This window comes from Galeopterus variegatus, unplaced genomic scaffold, assembly GCF_000696425.1.
Source record: "Galeopterus variegatus unplaced genomic scaffold, G_variegatus-3.0.2 Scaffold1559, whole genome shotgun sequence".
Classification (NCBI taxonomy): Eukaryota; Metazoa; Chordata; class Mammalia; order Dermoptera; family Cynocephalidae; genus Galeopterus; species Galeopterus variegatus.
Genome location: NW_007727670.1, coordinates 218,562 through 239,905, shown reverse-complemented (window position 1 = coordinate 239,905; position 21,344 = coordinate 218,562). Strand labels below are relative to the sequence as shown.

Sequence of the window (21,344 nt, the reverse complement as noted above, 5' to 3'; positions counted from 1 at the left end):
ATAAGGAACTCAGTTGAACAGTAAAAAAAGATAATAATCTGATTACAAGATGGGCAAAGGAAATTTTCCAAAACAAGACATATAAATAACCAAGAGGTGTATGAAAAAAAAATGTTTGACATCACTAATCATCACAGAAATGCAAATCAAAATCACACTGAGATATCATCTCACCCTAGTTAGATTGTTTGTTACCAAAAAGACAGAAATAACAATGCTGGCAATGATGCAGAAAAAGGAGAATACTTATGCACACTTGTGGATTGTAAAACAGCATGGTGATTTCTCAAACACTACAGATAGAACTACCATAGTTTTTGATTTTCCTTATAATTAGAGATGTTGAACACTTTTTATGTGACTATTGGCTATTGATAATATCTTCTTTGTACAAATGTCTATGTACATCCTTTGCTCATTTTTGAATCATGTTTGCTTTTTTTCTTGTTGTTCTGGAGTTGTAGGAATTTTCTGTATATCCTAGATATGAATCCATTATGAGATATATTATTTCAAAATAATTTTTCCCATTCTGTGGCTTACCTTTTTACTATGTTGACAGTGTCCTTTAAAACAAAAATGTTCATAAATTTCATGAAGTCCCATTTCTCAGTTTTTATTTTTCTTGTCTGCACCTTTAGTGTGATATCCAAGAAGTCATTGGCAAATTTAATATAAGGATGCTTTTGCTCTATATTTTCTTCTAAGATATTTTTAGTATTAGCTTTTATGTTTAGGTTGTTGATACATTTTAAGTTAATTTTTGAATATGATTCTATAAAAGGGCTGACTTCATTGTTTTGCATCAGTATATCCAGTTTTTCAACTCGTTTTTGTTGAAAAGAGTATATTTTGCTCCATTCAGTGGTCTTGGCAACCTTGCCAAAATCATTTGATCATATTAGTGTGCCTCAAAAAATTTGTGGAGAAATAGAATTAAGAGATAATATGCATCTTTCCATGAACTTTTTAAAGTACCCTCATAAATGTGAGGATTTATTTCTGGGCTCTCTATTCTCTCCCATTTATCTGTATGTCTATTTTATGCCACGACAACATGCTTTTGATTATTGTAGCTTTGTAGTAAGGTTTTTTTTAATTGAACTATAATTGATTACACATATTTGTGGAGTACAAAATTGAATATCAATAACTGTGTACAATATGTGGTTATCAAATCAGGACAATTTGTATATTTATCATTACACAGTGTAATCATTTTTTGCAGCCCTTTACCAATTTTTCTCTAACTTGCCCTCCCCTTTGCCCATTCCCACCTCTGGTAAGCTCAGTACTGTTCTCTCCTTTTGAAATTTCGGCATATTATTGTGATTGCTATATCTTTCTTTCTTATTTATTTATTTATTTAGCTCCCACTTATGAGTGAAGACGTATTTCTCTTCCTGTTCCTGGATTATTTCACTTAACATAATTTTCCCTAAGTTCATCAACATAGCTGCAAATGGCAGAATTTTATTCTTTTTATGACAGAGTAGTATTCCCTCGTGTATATATACCACATTTTCATTTTCCAGTTGTCTGTCAATGGACATTTACATTGGTTCTGACTCTAGGTTGTTGTAAATGGAGACGTGATAAACAGGAGAGTGCAGGTGTCCCTTCCACATGATGATTTCCATTCCTTTGGGTATGTACCCAGCAGTGGCATTGCTCAACTGTGTGGCAGTTCTATCTGTAGCTATTTGGAAAAGCTCCGTACTGTTTTCCATATGGCTGCACTAATTTACAGTCCCACCAACAGTGTAGAAGCTTTCACCTTTGTCCATATACTTGACAGCATTTGTTATTCTCTGTCTTCCTTCATTACTGTCTTCTTTGCTATTTAGTTAATTTTTTGTAGTGAAAACTTTTAATTCCCTGCTATTTCCTTTTGTGTACACCATAGCTATATTCCATATTGTATAACTATATTCTTACCGAATGCCATGAAACTGTATTAAACCCTGAAGTTCTAGCAATCTGATTTGGGTTTTGCCACTCGGTCTGGTCATGTCCAACAGAGTGGGGCAGAGAAGGCAGTGGAGCTGGGTGGTGGCATCACACAGAGGCGGTGCATGAGTGGCATGGGCTGGCACACAGGAGAAAGAAAATCATGGCCCAGACTGGAAAGAAATCTGAGAAGGGACCAGTTTGTTGGTGTAAGTGTGTAAAATGAGAATATATTCGACTGAGATAGCTCAAGAGGTTCAGATGAGCTCATGAAGTAAAGAATCTGTTTAGTTCCAATCGTCAGAAAATCTTGGAAAGAACAGAAATCTTAAACCAAGAACGGAAACAGTGAAGGATACATCCTGTGCACATCATGACTTCTGTGAGCTCATTGCATGGGTCTAGGGAGTGTTCAGTGACCAGTGACTTGGTTTTTCCAACATAAGTCATCCCACTGAAGACTCTGAATGTGGTTGCTTCAGTACCCATGATGTATTCTTGGTCTCCCCTTGAGCAGAATTTTATGGTGGAAGATGAAACTGTTTTACACAATATTCCTTAGTTGGGGATGAAGTTTTAGACCAAGATGGCACTTTCATTGAAGAATTAATAAAACATTATGATAGAAAAGTAAATGGGGATAGAGAATGTGGATTTATAAATGACAGAATTTTTGTGGAGTTGGTAAATGCTCTTGGTCAATACATGATGATGACAGTGATGATGATGGAGATGATCCTGGTGAAAGAGAAGAAAAACAGAAAGATATGGAGGATCACCGAGATAAGAAAGAAAGCTACCCACTTCAGAAATTTTCTTCTGATAAAATTTTTGAAGCCATTTCCTCAATGTTTCCAGATAAAGGCACAGCAGAAGAACTAAAGGAAAAATATAAAGAACTCACTGAGCAGCATCTCTCAGGAGTACTTCCTCCTGAAGGTACCCCCAACATAGATGGACCAACTGCTAAATCTGTACAGAGGGAGCAAAGCTTGCATTCATTTCATATGTTTTTCCATAAGCAGTGTTTTAAATATGACTGCTTCCTACATTCTTTTCATGCAACACCCAATACTTGGAAGTGGAAGAACCCAGAAACAGCTCTAGACAACAAACCCTGTGGCCCACAGTGTTACCAGCATTTGGAGGGAGACAGGAGTTTGCTCCTGCCCTCACTGCTGGGCAGGTGAAGACCCCACCAAAGCACCCAGGAGGACAGAAGAGGATGGCTTCCCATTAACAGTAGCAGACCCAGCATCCCCACCATTAATGTGCTGAAGTTGAAGGATACAGACAGTGATAGGGAAGCAGGGACTGAAACAGGGGCTGAGAACAATGGCAAAGAAAAAGAGGAAAAAAAGAAAATTCCAACTCCTCTGATGCAAATTCTCAGTGTCAAATACCAATAAAGATGAAGACAAATGCTGATGCTCCTGAGAATGTGGAGTGGAGCGGTCCTGAAGCTTCAGTGTTTAGAGCCCTCATTGGCACTTGCTATGACAGTTTCTATGCCATTGCTAGGTTAACTGGGACAAAAACATGTAGCCAAGTGTTGAAGTTTTGAGTCAAAGAATCTGGTACCATAACTCCAGCTTCCGCCAAAGATGTCGCTACTCCTCCAAGAAAGAAGAAAAGGAAACACCAGTTCTGGGCTGCACACTGTACAAAGAAACAACTAAAAAAGGATGGCTTGTCTAACCACGTTTACAGCTGTCCACCCTGTGATCATCCACAGCAGCCTTGTGACAGTTCATGTCCTTGTGTGAGAGCAGTGAGAGCACAAAATTTTTGTGAAAAGTTTTGTTAATGTAGCTCAGACTATAAAAATCACATTCCTGGATGCTGTTGCAAAGCTCGGTGCAACACCAAACAGTGCCCATGCTATCTGGCTGTCTGAGAGTGTGACCCTGACCTCAGTCTTATTTGTGGAGCTGCTGACCATTGAGACAGTAAAAATGTGTCCTGCAAGAACTGCAGTATTCAGCAGGGCTCCAAAAAGCATTTATTGCTGGTACCATCTGATGTGGCAGGCTGGGAAATTTTTATTAAAGATCCTGTACAGAAAAATGATTTCACCTTGGAATACTGTAGAGAGATTACTTCTCAAGGTGAGGGTGACAGAAGAAGGAGAGTGTATGATAAATACATGTGCAGCTTTCTATTCAACTTGAACAATGATTTTTGTGGTGGATGCAACTCGCAAGGACAATAAAATTCATCTTGCAAATCATCCAGTAAATCCAAATTACTATGCAAAATTAATGATGGTTAACAGCAATCACAGGACAGGTATTTTTGCTGAGAGAGACATTCAGACTGATGAAGAGATGTTTTTTGATTACAGTTACAGCTGGGCTGATGCCCTGAAGTACATGGGCATCAAAAGAGAAATGGAAGTCCCCTGACACCTGCTACCTCCTCCTTGTCTGGAACAGCTGCCTTAGCTTCAGGAGTGCAGCTTGAAATTCTGAATTTGTGAAGTATTGTAAGAATAATTTATAGTAATGAGTTTAAAAATCAACTTTTTGTTGCCTTCTCACCAGCTGCAAAGTGTTTTGTATCAGTGAATTTTTGCAATAATTTTCAAATTTTGTAAAAAAGCTCAAATTTTCAGATGAAGAATGCTCAATCTGAGTTAGTCTCTGATATTATGTAGAAAACAGTAAGTAGAGTTACAGTGGTTGTTAAAATAATATAGGCCTTTATAATTGTTCATATATTTGCCTTTATTGAGAGCTTAATTCTTCATAGTTTTGAGTTATTATTTAGTGTCCTTTCATTTCAACCTGCAGGACCCCCCTTGGGATTTCTGGCAGGGCTAGTCTAGTGGTAACAAATTCCATCAGCCTTTGTTTATCTGGGAATGTCTTAATTTTTCCTCACTTTTCTTTTTTTACTTTCTCCTAATAGACCTACTTTTATTTTTTATTTATTTTTTATTGAATCATAATTGACTATACATATTTTGGGGGTTCAACATTGATGTATGTTGATCAAATAAATATTATTAGCATATATATTATTACAAATCATACTTATTCTTTATGCCCCTTATCCAATCTCTCCCCATCCCCCTCTTCCTCTCACCTCCCACCTCTGATAACCCTAGATTTCTTCTCTCCTTCTGAGAGAGTCATGGTTACTCTGTTGATTTGTTGCCTAGATGATCTGTCCAGTGCTGAGAGAGGTGTGTTCAGGTCCCCCACTATTACCATAGAACAGATGCTTCTTCTGTCACTCTGGAATGGGCTTTCTGGAGAGAGACGTCCTCTTCTTTTCTTTGGTTTCTGCTGGCGACTCTCCTTGTGTCAATGCACCCAAGTTGCTGGTGGGCCATCTGCATGGTGGTTGTGGTGTCTAGCCACTTTTGTGGCAGTTGTGGCTGTTGTGGTGGCTGTGGTGGGCCGCCAATATGGAAATGGTGTTTTTGGCATGCTCCTTGACTGGTTGTGCAGGAAGGGTCAGTCCCTGGCTCCATACCTCAGAACTCCGGGTGGGCCCTGTGGCAGCGGTGGCATGCCTGGTTGCAGGAGAAGGGGTGGAACCCTGGCTCCATCTGTTTTTACATTCTAAGATGTTGTGGAGTTTTTGGGTGGGAGGGGGAGAAGGGAAGGGGAAAGGAAGTAGGGAAAGAGAAGGAGGAAGGAGGGGGACATGGTTGAGGCCCATGGCACCCCACTCATTCCCGCCTGGAAGACCAGGGGGCTTCCAGTGGTGGTTTGGTGGTCATCACTGGACTGGTTGTAGATGTCGGGGGTATGTGTGTGGCTGAAGCCCTCAGCCCCTCTCCACCCCAGCTCAGGAGCCCAGGATGTTTCTAGTGTCAGCTCAGTGGTCATCCCTAGACTGGTTGTGGGTGTCAGAGGAGCATGGCCAAGGCTCCTGGAACCTACTGCTTGGCTCAAGAGTGTGGAGCGCTTCCTGTAGTGGCTCAGTGGTTGTCACTGAACTTGTTGTGGGTGTCAGGGGGGCATGACTGGGGCACTCAGCCCCTCACCACCCCAGCTTGAGAGCTTGAGGTGCTTCCCGCAGTGGCTCAGTGGTGGTTGATGGGCTGGGTGCAGGTGTCAAGGAGCACAGCTGAGGCCCCCGGCCCTCCCTCCTCCCTGGTTTGGGGGCCTAGGGGGCTTCCAGTCCTTTGAGGTGTTATAGGTGTTCTGTGGTGAAGTGAGACCTTTACCAGTTAATATCAAACTTTATCTCTGGTCTGAGGGTATTTTGTTTTTTCTTTCAATTCTGTGTTGGATTGTTTGCTGTTCCTACTACTTAAACTCTGCACTGGAACTAATTTGTTGTCTTTTGCTTACTTCTGTCATGGAGGAACTTCAGTGAGGACAAGCCCTTGAGCTCTGTGGTTGAGCTAAATTGCTGCTTTGCTGCCGATTCCCTGGGGGAAGGCTTTTTTGTGCAGCTCAGGTTTTAATGGTTGACTGGGCAGGAACTTCCAGGTCTCATGAGGTCTGGTACACCTGGGTTGTATAGAAACTCTGGTCTGGACCTGAGTCTTTTCAGCAAACTGCACCCCCTGAAGTTCTATATTTTTGACTGGTCTACACAGAGTGGGCCTGTGCTGATTAGGGGGCAAATCAACTGTCCTTACTGTGCCCCAGTGCTCCCCTGGTGGGCCCATCTCCCCAACCACCCATACTCCAACACTTCCCATGGGATAGGCCATGTGCCAGTCCCCTGGGATGACTCACTGGCCTCTGAGTGGCTCCTTTTTTCAATTGTTGTGGCTCCTTGCTCCTATGTGGGTCCATGGGAACCCTGTTAATGGTCTTGCTGGCCTGAGGGCCACAAGGACCTCTTCTCCCCTGCCACCTCCAAGCAACTCCTTCTGAATGACACAGCTGCAGCTCTTGCCAGCTCCTGCTCTGTGCACTCACCAGCTCCAGTCTTGAAGCAGCCAGGATTCAAAACGGTGGGAGTGGCCCTTTCTTTCTCTCATCGTGGCTTCTCCCATCTTCATGAGCTCTGTAGGTCTCTCCTCCTCTTCCCCTGAGCTCTAGCAGTCCCAGCTTGGCTGTCATTGCTTTTCAATAGTTGTAAATTGGTTGATTTATGGGAGAGAGTGATGCTGGGGACTGTCTATTCCATCATCTTGACTGGAAGCCTTTCTTCAGTGTTGAAGGACATTTTTGCCAGATACAGTATTCTTGGTTCACAGGTTTTTTAAAAACCACTTTAAATATATCAGTCCAGTACCTTCCGGACTCCAAACTTTCTGTTGAGAAATCTGACGATCTTATGTATGATCCCATGCGTGCAACAAGTCATTTCTGCTTTCAAGATTCTCTTTTTGTCTTTGTCTTTTGAAAGTTGATTATAATGTGTTTTGCTTTTGTCACTTTGACTTCATCCTACCTGGAGTTTGTTGAGCTCTCTGAATTTTTACCTTTATCTCTTGTCATCAAATTTGGGGAGTTTATAACCATTATTTATTCAAATAATCTCTCTGACCCTTCCTCTGGCTATTCTTTTACTGGGACTTCCACAATAGGTACAGTGGTTGGGCTCAATTCTTTCCCACAAGTTTCTTAGGCTCTGTTCACTTTTCTTCAATTTTTGTTTTTGTTGTTGTTCCTCAGACTCACTAATTTCCATTGTACTGTCTTCACATTCCAAGATCTTTTGTGCCTCCTCAAGGCTGACATAAATCCCTCTATTGAATTATTCATTTCAGTTACCATACTTTTCATCTCCAGAATTTCTTTTTGGTTTCTTTTTAAGTTGTCTATTTCTTTATTGATATTTCCATTTTGTTTATAAATTGTTTTCTTGACTCTTTTCATGTCTTTCTACAGTCCTCTAAGTATCTTTAAGACATTTTTTAAAAAATTCTTTGTGTACTAGTGAGCCATCAGTTTTTTACTCAGCAACAGTTAGTGTTGGATTTTTTTTTGTGATTCTGTGCCACTTTTTAAATATATATGTATAAATTGAATAGTAAATATTATATGTACTTAGGTGTGAACCCTGATTTTTTTGATATATGTATATATTGTGGAATGGCTAAAGTAAGCTATTTACCATATGCAATATATCACATAGTTATCAATTTTTGCTTTGCAATGAGAACACCTAAATTTTATTTTATTTTTTTTACCAATTTCTAATTATAAAATAGACTGTTAATTACTATAGTCACCACATGCACAATAGGTATCTTGAGTATACTGGGTGACTCAATGGCATCATTGAGGTTCTGGGAAGAGCCCTGTACCCCCAAGGGAGGCATTGAAGTACTCTGTAGCTTTGCTGCTAACGTGGGCGACACTGAGTGTGGTCACTGAATTTGTGTGTGGGGCCCTGTATTCTCAGGAGGGACACTGGGATGGTTAGCAGCATGACTGCTGAAGTGGGTTACTCTGGGGGAGGTGTCAGGAGTTTTTGGTGGGACACTTCACCCTCAAGAGGTAGCTTTCCAGCTGGAGTGACCACTCTGGGCAAGGCTGCTGTGGTTGTGGACAGACCCCGTGACAGAGCATTACTGGCACACTCTGGATCTCCTCAGCTGGAGTAAAATGCCTGGACAGGGTCACTGGGGCTGTCAGTGGGCTTTTGTGCCCCCGAGAGAGATGCCAGATCCCTCTGAAGCCCCCTTGCTGTGATGGAGAATTGCAAGAATGTATCTTTGCCTGAGAGACTCATCTGAATCCTCCACTACCTCTTCATGGCTGCGTGAAATGCAAGGCCACCTCGCCAATGAAGGTGATGCTTCCAGCAGTTGCTAGATGCCCTGATTAGGCAATTTTCTGACTCTGTGACATGTGCATACCAACTTCTTCCATCCTAAGGGTGGCACCCTTCCTGCACTGGGCCTCCTGTTCCCATGGTGCAGGCTGTCACATGGCCGTGGATGTGGTCAGCTCAGTGCAATGATGCAGCCACAGGGGAGTGAGTTCTCTGTAAGGGCCAGCGTGATATGTTCTTAGGTTTGGGGGCCAATCTCAAATCTGCAACCACTATAAGAAGTCTGGGGCCTGAGGGGTAAGGATGGCTTAGTATGTGACCCTCCCTGAGTCACTTCATTCATATGTGCTACCAGGAGTTTCCAGCACCAGGTGTCTGGCCACAGAGGCTGCCCCTGAGAGAGGTGTGTGGGTTCTCTTCCCCCTCCTTGCAGCTACAAGTATTGTTTGTGTATCCCGACAGTGTAGGCAGAGTCGCCAGCTGTGGCACTGGGCCTGATTAAGGTGCCTCCTGAGTCTGTAGGCAGCATGAACTGAACTCCATCCTCAGGGTGGCACTCTCACTGCACTAGACTGTGCATCCCCAGGTTGTAATGCCAAAGCCAAAGAGGCCCAGAGGGTGGGGATGTGTGTCCCTCCCCAGGCCAATACAGCCACTCATGCCTGCAGCAGTTCCCGACACTGAATGCATGGCCACAGAGGTAGCACAGACTTCCTCGTCAGTTGGGTCACAGGCCCACCCACCTTCCCACAGTCAGAAACTCCTCCAGATTCCCTGCCACTCTGGAGTGGGGAATGAGGCTGTGTTGGCGGAGAATTTTTCTTTTCTTCTGGTAACTCTCCCGAGTTTCTGCACTAATCAAAGTCTTCACTATGCCCTTGATGTGTTCTTATTCCCTTCTTTCATTTTTCACCTCCAAGTACAGGTGTACATTCTACGTATTCTGCCTTTGTTGGAGAGACAACTGATGCATCCTTCTGGGGGACCAGCTAGATGCTTCCCACTTCCTGTGGCTACTTTTGAATCCCTAGTCTTTATTTTATTTTATTTTTTTTATTTTGTCAATATACAACGTGGTTGATTATTATGACCCATCACTGAAACCTCCCTCCCTCCTCCTGAATCCCTAGTCTTTAATGTCAGGCTCCTGACAGAGGAAAAAGAGAAAAATATAGACAGAGAAAAAAAGGTGCTTGTCTTTTAAATTTCCTGAAATTTGCTGCAGTCCAAGAGGGAGGGCTTGCAGCAGTATGTGTGTATGAAGGGGGAGGGAGGTGTAAGAACAGTGGCACAATGCCTTGGGTTGAATGTTCCCCCAAAACTTAATTCCCATTGTAACTGTTGAGGGTGGGAAATCCTACTATGATAATTGAAAGATGGGGCCTTGAAGACATGACTCGACTGTAAGACAATACCTTAGTGAATGGATTAATAATGGTGGGCAGGCGAATGGTTCTGAGGGTTTTAAAAGAAGAGCACTTGAGAGATTAGTCTCTCTCTGCCATTTCAAAATGCGATGCCCTGAACTGCTATAGTCACCACCAGGACAGAGCCCTCACAAGATGTGTTACCTGGACTTTGGAGACTTCCCAGCCTCCAAAACGGTAAGCAACAAATTTTGTTTTCTTTATAAAATGTCCAGTTCTATGTATTTTGTTATAAGCAATGGAAATGGACTAATACAGAAAACTGGTATCAGAGAAGTCGCTCATAACAAATACTTGAAAATGTGAAAGTGGCTTTGGAACTGGGTGTTGAGGAGAGGCTGGAATAATTTGTAGGTACAGGCTAGGAAATGCTTAGATGGTGGTGTGGAAAGTTCAGGACTTCTTAGAGACTGGTTAAGTGGAGGCAACCAGGATTCGGATAGAAATATAAACTGTAATGACCATTCTAAGGAGGCCTCAGATGGAAATGAGAAGGGACTTCTTGGAAAGTGGGGCAAAGATCACCCTTGCTATGAATGGGCAGGGAACTTGGCTGCATTCTGTTCATGCCCCAAAGCTTTGTGGAATGTGTCATTTCAAGGTACTGACCCAGAGTATTTAGTGGAAAAAACTTCTAAGCAACCAAGCATTAAGGAAGCTGTGTGGCTACTTGAAACAGCCTACACTGAGCTATAGCAGCAAAAGCATAACAGAAAGCTAGAAGATAAAAGGAAAGCAAAGTGTAAAGATTTGGAAAATTTTCAGCCAGGCCATGTGGTAGAGAAGCAGAGAGCATCTGCAAGAGAACAAATCAGTGACGTAGCACAGCCATTGTTTGCTACGGAGATTAGTACAGAAGAAAGGGAATATCAAGAGAAGGGAAAAAAAAAACCTCGAAGGCATTTCAAAGGCTGAGTCTTCCATTACAGGCCCAGAGTCCTAGGGAGACAGAATAGTCTTGGGGAACAGGCCAAGGCACCCTCCACAGGCTCTCCGCCCGGGGCCATCTCAAGAGGCTGCTCCCTAGTCTGGCACCCCAGCTGCTCTGGCTGCTTCAGCTGTAGCTAAATTGGGCCCAGGTATGGCTGGACCCACAGCTTTGGAAAATACAAGCCAGAAGCCTTAGCAGTGTCCACATAGGGTTAGGTCTGCAGGCTCACAGAATGTCAGAGCTGTGAGGGCTTGGGAGCCTCCACCCCAATTTCAACGAATGTATGGAAAAGCCCGGTAGCTCAGGAAAAGATCTATCATAGGGACGGATTCAGCACAGACAGCCTTCACTAGAGCAATGCCAAGTGCCCCAGTGGGGTCAGGGTTGCAGCACAGAAACCCTACCAGCTCTATGTCTAGTGGAGCTGTGAGAGCAGGTCCACCATGGAGACCTCAGATGTGTAGAGCTACGGGCATGCAATGTCAGCCTGTGAGAGCTAAAGCATCACCTGAGACCAGGAAAGCCATAGAAGCAGAGCTTTCCAAGGACTTGGGGACCCAACCCCAACACCAGGAGAGGTAGTCAAACATGAAATCAAAGTACATGATACATCAGCTTTGAGATTTAATGCCTGTCCTGCTGGGTTTCGGACTTGTTTAGGACCTGCTATACCTTTCTTTTGGCCTATTTCTCCCTCTTTAAATGGGAATTTGTACCTTATGCTTGTCCCCCCATTGTATCTTAGAAGTAGATAATTTATTTTGGTTTCACAGATGGGATTTTGAACTTTGGACTTTTGAGTTGAAACAAATTAAGACTTGGGGGATGAAACAAATGTATTTGGATGTGAAAAGGATGTGAGTTTTGGGTACCAGTGGTGGAATACCTTGGGTTGAATTTCTCCCCAAAACTTAATCCACACTGTAAATATTGGGGGTGGAAATTTCTAATATGGTAACTGAAAGATGGGGCCTTGAAGAGGTGATTAGATTACAGAATCATGCCTTAGTAAATGGATTAATAATGGTGGTCAGGGGCGTGGTTCTGAGGGCTTTAAAAGAAGAACACGAGAGGTTAGTCTTTTTCTGCTATGTCATTTTGAAATGTGATACCCTGAATCACTGTAGTCACCACCAGGACAGAGCCCTCACCAAATGTGTTCCCTGGACTTTGGACATCCCAGCCTCTGAAACTAAGCAATAAATTTTGTTTTCTATATAAAATACGCAGTTCCATGCATTTTGTTATAAGCAACAAAAACAGACCAATACATACACCTTTGTAACTGCACCTCCATGACCAGCTAAAACAATCAGCAATCACAACATAGTTCTCTATTATTTGGAAGACAGAATACTTACTGTTGATTCTTTTTCTTGTAAGCTGATTCAAGTGGCTCTAGGAACATATGCATGGTTTCCTGTTAAAGGCTGATGGGTGAGAGATAAGTAGCTGCCGTAGAAGAGTTCAAATTCACCAAAAAGTAACTGGAATTTACCTTCTAAGCATCCCCAGAAATTGCAAGTCTTCAACAGAGTTCAGACTTTTAAAGAATTACAGCAGACAGATTTTGCCTGTGCAAAAATTTTGTTACCCAGGTGGGAAAACACAGATTCCTGGTGGTTCCTATTGTGCCATCCTCCATTTACCTTTTCCTTTTGAATTAATGGGAAGATGACTTTCTGACATCTCATGGAAGGGTGAGCCAGTCTTTTCCAAACCCTCGAGTGACAAGGAGTTCACGTCTTCACAGAGTAACTTGATGTGCTATTTATTTAAAGCCTGCTACAGGCAGGTACTATCGGCTCTCTTTATTGAGCTTTTCTATGTGCCAGGGCTCCTGCTCTTCATCCCTTTCACGTAATAAGGCAAGTGCAATCCCATCCCAATATTTCAGAGAAGGAAACAAGTCTGAGGAAGCTTGTGCTGCTTTCCTAAGGAAGATCCACATTTGGACTGAGATGTTCCAGGAGGCATCAATCCATACGGTTTCCTAGGAATGGTGGGGGACCAAAGGAAATTAAAACATGAGCCTTGTGCACAGTGTTTGAGATCTTGTGGGGGGATAGGGCAATGAAGTAAATACTCACTTAAAGGAGAAAAGAGATGTGGTGGGAGCTGCAGAATCTGGCTTAGGGGAGCAGTGGCAGCATCTCATGAAAGGCACAAGGGAGTGAAGGAGCTTCCTGCACAGGGAAGACGGAAGTGGAGATGGGCATTTCAAAGTAAAGGTTGGGTGGGGATTTGGGCCTGGTGATTAGGCCTGTCAACTGAAACACTCTCAGAATGAACTTCACCTGGTCTTCTTTCTTGTGCAACAGTTACAAAGGTACAGACTGCTTTGCCCAACAATCTGTAGTTTACAATCTGGCTTAGCGTCATTTCTTAGAAAAAGCTTTTCAGTAAAAGAGTCAGGACCTTTCTCTTCAGGATAGTTGAAATATCACTGGCCAGCAACTGCTGTGGCCAATGTTACTGTGCACAGAACACCTGGGAAGGTAGTTAAAATAAACATTCCTGGGCCTCACCCCTAGAGACACAGGTTCAATATGTCTGCAGTAGGGCCTGAGAATTAGCATATCTGAAGCTCTTCAGTAAATACAGGTACTTCTGATACACCTGCCCCACTTTGAGTAGCATAGACTTAAGTTGGGTTTTGTCATTTAAAGACATTTTTTATCTATATAGTGGTTTTTCTTATTCCTTTCTCTTGAAAGTGCTCTAGTGATTTGGAAGTGGTAGAAAACAGTCTGTGCCCAAACTCATCCTACCCATGATGTTTATGTACTGAAAGCCACAAGCTGTAGAATTGAGCGAATCTAGGTTTCCCTTCTTGCCTGAACTCTTATCAGCTGTGAGGTGTTGCACAACTCACCTCCCTAGTATTCAATCCCGCTGTGTAAAAGCAGAAATAAAACCACTCAATTCATACGGATGTGGTGAGGATTGTATGAGGAAACAAGTGAAAGATTCAGAGTCTTTATAAGAATCAGATCTGATAAGTGTGTCATAGCAGATATTGATGTACATGCTTTTTAGAAACTCAACTGAAATGAAATGCCCTGACTCCACCACCCCACAGACTTCTGTGTCTTCTCATATCCTCATCAATGTGTCATCTTGGTTTTCCCCACTTCACTGAGCTCCCAGGAGGTGGGACCTAGTCTGTTAGCTCATCCCCTCCCATACCCATCAGTGTCTTGCACGATGCTTGGGTCATAGTAGATGTTAAATATGTATTTGTTAAGAGGAAAGAATGCATACAGATGCTGTTTAGCAGTTCTCAACACAGATTGCACATGAGAATTGTCTGGGAATTAAGCAAAACTACTGCTGCCTGGAATATACCTCAGAGATTCTAATTTAATTAATCTGAAGCAGAGTTTCTCAACCTTGGTTGCACATGGAAAACACTGTGTGGAATTGAACAATCCGCAAGCTCTGGCCCCATCCCTGATCAATTACATCATAATCTATAGGGGTGGGACCCAGATATCAGAGTTTTTAAAATGTTCCACCAGATGACTCCATTGTGTAGCTAAACTGGGCATTGCTGGCTTAAATGTAAACAAGCATTGGGTTTTAATATGTTCATAAATAGACACAAACACCTAATTTGTAGGGGTGTATGCCTAATTAAATCATCTTCTGTTTCTTTCAACTTTGTTGATCTAATTTAACTGTGATGTACAAAGTTGCTATCTTCCAATCCCACTTCTGTATCATTGGACTATGTGCTGTTGCTATTGGATGATTGTGCTAAGTTAAATGGTGCCCCCCCACACACACACACAAAATTCATGTAAATTTTGAGAATGAGACTTTATTTGGAAATCAGCACTTTGCAGATGTAATCAGGTTAAGATGGGGTCATACTGGGTGAGAATGGGTCCTAATACAATACCTGGTGTCCTTCTAAGAAGACAAAGATTTGCACACAGACATGCAGGGGAAACCTCCACATGATGACAGAGGCTGGAATTGAAGAGGTGCATCTACAAGCCAAGGAAAGTCAAAGATTGATGGAATGACCTGAAGCTAATGAGAGGGCACCTTTGCTTGTTCTGCCAAAAACAATTAGGAGAGAGTTTGGGGAAGAAGGTGGATAGGCGGATGGAAAAGTGACATGTTCTGTATTCCAGAGATTCAAGCTAGCACTGATCTGGTTTGAGTTACCACAGAGTCGGTGCTGAGATGTGGCTTTATGAAGGAGAAGAGATGTGTCCAATGCTACGAAGCTTTCTGAGATGCAGACCTGTCAACCTTCAGCACTTCACACACTCTGAAAGCTTCCTACTTATTATTGCTATCGAGGGCAGTCATTCCTTAAGGACCACACACATTCTCTCTCTCCCTCCCACCCTCCCTCTCTCTGTCTCCCTCTCTTTCTCTATCTCTGTCTTACACACACACACGGACATACACAGCTGGCTCTTTCACTTGCTATCCAGAAAGTCCTAACAGAGAAAAATATATAGCACCAATTTGGACAGAAGCTAACAGAAAATCTGTGGTGCCCTTTTTCTTTCTTTCTCTCTTTTATTCATTTGTTCTTTCTTCCTTTCTTTCCTTTTTCTTTTTCTTTTTCTTTTTATGTTTTCAAAACATTCTCTCAGGATGTGACTTTGATGGAAGGTTGAGCAGAATGAAAGTGTTAGCTTCTAGAACTTTCCTCTGTAAGGACATGGAAAGGGATGCATACATAAAAGAGAATGATGAATTCTGTGCCCTATCAGGTTTGCCCATGTCTAAAGACCATAAATGTTACTCTTCTCTCATAAAGTGGAGAAAATCAGGAGTTTTCAAGGCAGAAAAATCTGGCGGACTTCTAGACCAAGGAATCTTTTTATAGGTTCTGACTCCTATTGGCTTCATGACACTGACAAGTTTCTCCACATTTCTGACCCTCAGTTCACTCATCTAGAAAGTGAGAATCAGAACTCCTGCAAGAGAGGATTTTTGAGGGGGGCTAAGTAAGAGAATAGCGCAAAGTCATTGGCAACTAGCAGGTGACCAGTAATGATGATTCCTGTTCATGTATTGTCCAAGGGGAAAAGAACCCAAAACCCCTATCTTTAAGGAGTTTTCACAGGAAAATTTTTGACCTCCTTTCTCTGTCCAGGTTTATGTTGCAGGCTCTAAATGATCATGTGTGTTGCATCAACTATTTATGTTGCAGTAATAATAAATGCTTCGGCAGTGTTGACCTATGTCAGTCTTCCAGTTAACCCTTAATGATGCACTTTATTATGCTGTTATCCAGATGAGATGATTGGTGACCAGAAGGTTAAATAATTGTTCCAGAGGCAGTTTAGCTATCTGCACAGGCAAACCACTAGCCCAGGTGCAGCTGAGTTTGCCATGTTGGAAGGCAAAGCTCTTCCCAGTTCTGCCCATAGCCAAGACCATGAGTGAACTAGAAGGAGCAACCTCACGAGCTAGAAAGGATCTTTAGGAGGCTTTGGGATGGTTGGGTTCTGCAATGTTTATGCCAACCCGTATGAGAACAAAGTTATTATTTAATACTCCCTGGAAGAGTTTATCAGTCTTTTTCTATATTAGGGCCATGTTTAATTGAGTTGTATTTAGTTGATGTAGTGGATTGAATTATGTCCCCTGAAAACTCCCTGAAGCTTGAATTGTGTCCCCCAAGTTTTATGTATTAGAAAATTTTATATATTAGAAACTGTGACTGCTAAGAGGATTGGAAATCCTATTTGGTAAGTGAAATGTGGAGCCTTGAAAAGGTGATTGGATTGTAGGACCATACAGTAGTGAATGGATTTAAAATGATGGTCAGGGGCATGGTTCTGAGGGCTTTAAAAGAAGAGGAGAGTCTGCCTTTTGCTCTCTCTGCTTCCACCATCTTGCAATGCGAGACCCCTGAGTCACTGTCACTGCTACCAGATGGACTTTGGACTTCCCAGACTCAGAAACTGGAAGTAATAAATTTCATTTTCTTTATAAATCACCCAGTTCCAGGTATTTTGTTATAAGCAGCACAAATGGACTAATACAGTTGAATATGGGGCCACAAGGCTGAGACTCTGTGTAGACCTTAAGGGAAAATGTCCTTCACTTACTGTGACTAGAAGGAGCTTGGGGAGGGCCTGGGATATGCGTTCAGTTGTCTTGGGGTTGGCAGTAAGTTTCACAGGTCAGGCCCTGGGTCCCAACCTACAATGACACCCCAATCTTTGACTCTTCTCTAACTTGCTAAGCATGATCCCAGTCATTGGAAAGTAAGTCCCTTGAAGACAGGGGGTTTTCTTTTCGTATTTTTATTGCTGCTATTTCATGACTGTAGAAGATTACCTACAACATAGTAGGAGCTTATAGGAAAGATAAATGAATTAAGTATAATTTCAGGACATTTGCTCTGAGAGCTCCCTCTGTTTGATATATTCTTACAAAAGAGAGTCACCTGTCTCAATTCCTTCATTTAGGTCTAGACTCAACAGTGTCCTCCATAGGGAGGACTCCCTTGATAAACCCATTTAAATTCATTGGTTTTATTTTATTTTTATTTTTTTATTCACTTTTCTCTTATGTCTTGCTTTAATTTCTTCTCTTACTCTTGTATAACTGTCAGTTTATCATCACTTTCCCCACTGTTAAGCTCCATGAGGGCAGAGTATCCATCTCATGGGCATCCATTGTTATATTTCCAGCACTGAGAGCACAGGCTGGCAGAAGTCAGTGTTCCATAAATCCTCTGTGAAATGAGTGAATGCATGAGTGAGTGTGTAAATGAACAAATGTACCATCCATGGGAGGAGCTTAGCACAGTGCCTGGCACACAGCCAGTGACAGATAAATGTTAGATTTGTGATGTTCATGATGACACTGAGTATCACTCTGAGGCTGTTGCACTGTGGATTGGCCACTGACAACCCGCAGTGTATGTCCTGGTATGTTAGTGAGTCTAAAAGGATGTCCTTTCATGCCACCTGCCCTTTCACCCTGGCACCATCACGGATGCTAAAGAACCATGATTTTACCAATTCCTGCTCCTCCCTCTCCCCTCTTTGTGGAATCGTGGTGATACATTGAGAACAATTTATCCACTCTTTCCGACTCCTGAACTAAAACACTTACAGATTCTTCATACTAGTGTGTAAATGACTAACACCACCCTCATCCCTGCATCCCATGCTATCACCTGTCCGACCTCTCCCAGGTTCTGAGACCTTCACATCTCTTTGCTTTCCTTCATGCTGTGATATGCCTAAAGTGCTTGCACTTTGCTCCATTTCACAGCTAAAGAACTTCTCTCCAAAATCCAGCTCCAGTGTCACCTCCTCTGTGAAGTCGAACCCGATTTTCCAGAAGCTTCTGTCTACTCTCTCTGGCTTTCCGTGGAGCTTTTCTCCTCCTACTACAGCCCTTATTACAGAGCACCGTACTTGGCCAGGCCTTTCTCCCCCATTTTGCAATGAGTCGTGCAAGGGCAGGGGTTCTGCATGTGACGGGGAATGGGCAGCTCTGACTTGAGTCAGCAAAGAGGTCTCGTCAAGCCTGTGGACTCAGCTGTCAGAACTCTGGAAACACATGCTGAGGTAAGCAGCCTGTGAGCATCACATCCAAGAAAGTGAATATAAAGCAAACTCCAAAACGCAAACACAAAAACAACAAGATCATTTTTATGGTTTTAAATGTTAAGATGTCTCACTGCACTCTCACAGCAGAGAAGTTCATACCTTCTGGGGAACGTGGAGAAGTTTACGGCCTACAGAAGGGCTTATGATGTGAACTGCCCTAAGGTCCCTGTTCTCTTAACACAATTACCTTTACATGTTCTGTGATATGGAGAGGATGATATTGCAGAAAGAGCTCCAGGACTCCCACATTACTTCTCCATCTCTTGGTCTGTCTGCTGATCCATCTGTTGGACTTTCTTCTGGGCCATTTTCAGCCAGGTTTGGTTACCTGGTTAATCTTTGCAGTGGGGTTTATTGGTAGACCTGGTCTGTGTGTGTGCTGAGTTGGTAGGTGTGGTCTCTGTCACCAGGATTTGCTCCCTGGGGTTGGTCAGTTCACTCTTTATTGACTCTGTGCTGGTGGTCTCTTTAAATGGAATGAACTCAGCAGTGGAGTGCAGTTTGATCTTGATCTGCTCCTGGTGGGTGGGATAAATCCCGCCTGGATTCTAGTGGTTGAGTAGAGTGGAGCTCACCAGCTTGAGATTGGATTCCTCAAACTTGCTACCACACACACTGGTCATCAGCATGGCTGTGGAGTCCCCACAGATGTTATTCTGGAGTTTCAGGCTCCTGATAATTTCTCCCAAGTAGTCAAGTTTGTGCTCCAAAAACTCTAGGCATGAAGCTGTATTGCCCATGAAGACACAGGAGAACTGATTGTTTTTTCTAGTGCAATCGACCTTTAATGCAATGATGCCGTACCCCTTCTCAGTCAGACGTCCCTCGCACTTAGCTTGATCTTCAGTCGTGAAGTCAGATATGTGCACAAACTCAGATGAGTGGTCTTTTGCCCAGATTCCAGAGGAGCCTCCAGTGACCCAGTGATCCAAGTCTGGTGCTCTGCCCTGTCCTAACTTTACTCCCTCTTGGACATGCATCAAGAGCACCTCAGTGGCCAGAAGGAGGAAGGACAGCAGGGTGAGGTTGTGGATCCTCATGGCTCAGCTGGGAGGCACCTGTTTGACAAAAGGCAGATGAGTGAGTCAGTGCCAGCAGCAGCTCAGTGGGGCAGGACTGCAGGCTGCCCTTTCCCACCATCCTATCACATGCCTGTTTGATTTAGGAGTAGACCAAGAATCCTTCTGGCTCCTGGATTCACTAGACCAGCAGCCTGACTACTCACATTTCCCCTTGACTTCAGTCTGCAGTGTCACAGCACCACCACCCTTCATCCTCTCCTTACACTCTCTGAGCCTCGTTAGCTCTCACTCCTCCTGGCCTCACCCATTTACTGCTGCATTTACTCACTCCTCATTCTCATTCAGCAAGCTTTTATTGAGCACCTACTACATGCCATGCACTAGACTAAGTGTTGAACATACTGAAGTTAATGAGAAACCACAAATGTTAAAGATCTTAGAGGCTACTATCTGGAGAATTTAAATAGTGTTGACCAGTGCGTCTGTCCCATCACTGTCCCTAACTTGATTGTGGACAAGTCATTCTGCTCCTCTGGGTCTCAGTTCCTATACCTGCAAATTAAGGGGTTGGAAGAAATAATCTCTATTCTCTATTCCAGCTACAACATGCTGGATTTCTATCTCACAATTCCACATGGACTCTGATGACCACAAAATGGGAAAGGTGTGGTGAATGTCATGAAGAAAGGTGATGTTGACCCAGGGTTTGAACATTCATGGGAATTAACACACAGAGGTGGGTGGGTTGTTTGGGGGGAGGAGCACTGTGGGAAGAAGTAAGAGTGTGAGAAAAGGCACGAAGGTGAGAATTTCATCAGATTTGACTGTGCAAGGTGAACCAGACAGAGGAGGGGTGAATTTCAAATGGAGCATTTAGATTAGAGGATTGAAGGCAAGATCATGCCTAATTGATTTCTGAAGCTCCGTGGTGGCACAGTGCTGGGCATACAGAAAGCCCTTAATTAATGCTTTTGGAAAGAAATCAGTGAATCAATAGGAATACCTACAATCAATTTTATCAGGGGGACAGCAAAACTACATCATTTTTCATGTATCACTAAACTACATCAATTTTATCAGGGGTGGGGCCGGCCCGGTGGCGCACTATGCTAGTGCGCCGCTTGGGAAGCGCGGTGGCGCTCCTGCCGAGGGTTCGGATCCCACATGCAGACCGGTTCCCGCTCACTGGCTGAGCGAGGCGCGGGGGCAACACCGAGGGTTGCGATCCCGTTGCCGGTCCTGGTCCGGTACGGGGGCAACACTGAGGGTTGCGATCCGTTGCCGGACACAGAAAAAGACAAAAAAAAAAAAAAATTTTATCAGGGGGACAGCAAAAACCATGCTGAAATGAACAAGAAAAGTTAATTTCAGTTTGATACTTTGTGTAAAGCACTGGCCAAACATTTGATCCTCACCTCACTAAATCCACCCAATAACCCTGACAGGTAGCTATTAATATGTCACCCCCAGGTAATTGCTGTGGCAGTTAATGCTTAGACCCCTGGTGGACAAGTCACAAAGCTGGTATGAGCAGCCAGACTATATCTGTCTGTTCTCTATCACCCTTCATTGATCACGTTTTGCTTTTCACCTTTATTCAGCCCTTCAGATAACATTGGCAAGAAATAAGAAAAACATCTATGAACTATTCCAGTCTAGTTTGGTATAGTTCTTGATGATTAGATGATTCAAACTATAGGAGCTCCATCTAAAGAAAACA

The 21,344-nt window shown here is 43.1% G+C and overlaps 1 protein-coding gene and 1 pseudogene across 1 annotated transcript; one reads left to right on the top strand and one right to left on the bottom strand.

The window, feature by feature from the left end:
* The first annotated feature begins 2,113 nt into the window (after nucleotides 1-2,113).
* LOC103594450 lies at nucleotides 2,114-4,355 on the top strand (annotated as a pseudogene).
* Nucleotides 4,356-19,150: 14,795 nt separating this feature from the next.
* On the bottom strand, nucleotides 19,151-19,642 carry LOC103594452 (fibroblast growth factor-binding protein 1-like). The gene has a single exon (XM_008577665.1). It carries the CDS (start codon nucleotides 19,640-19,642, stop codon nucleotides 19,151-19,153), a length of 492 nt encoding a protein of 163 aa, XP_008575887.1.
* Nucleotides 19,643-21,344: the final 1,702 nt, after the last annotated feature.

Excerpts from the sequence above, each read along its gene's own strand:
- LOC103594452 (XM_008577665.1), bottom strand. The coding sequence starts at position 19,642 with ATGAGGATCCACAACCTCACCCTGCTGTCCTTCCTCCTTCTGGCCACT.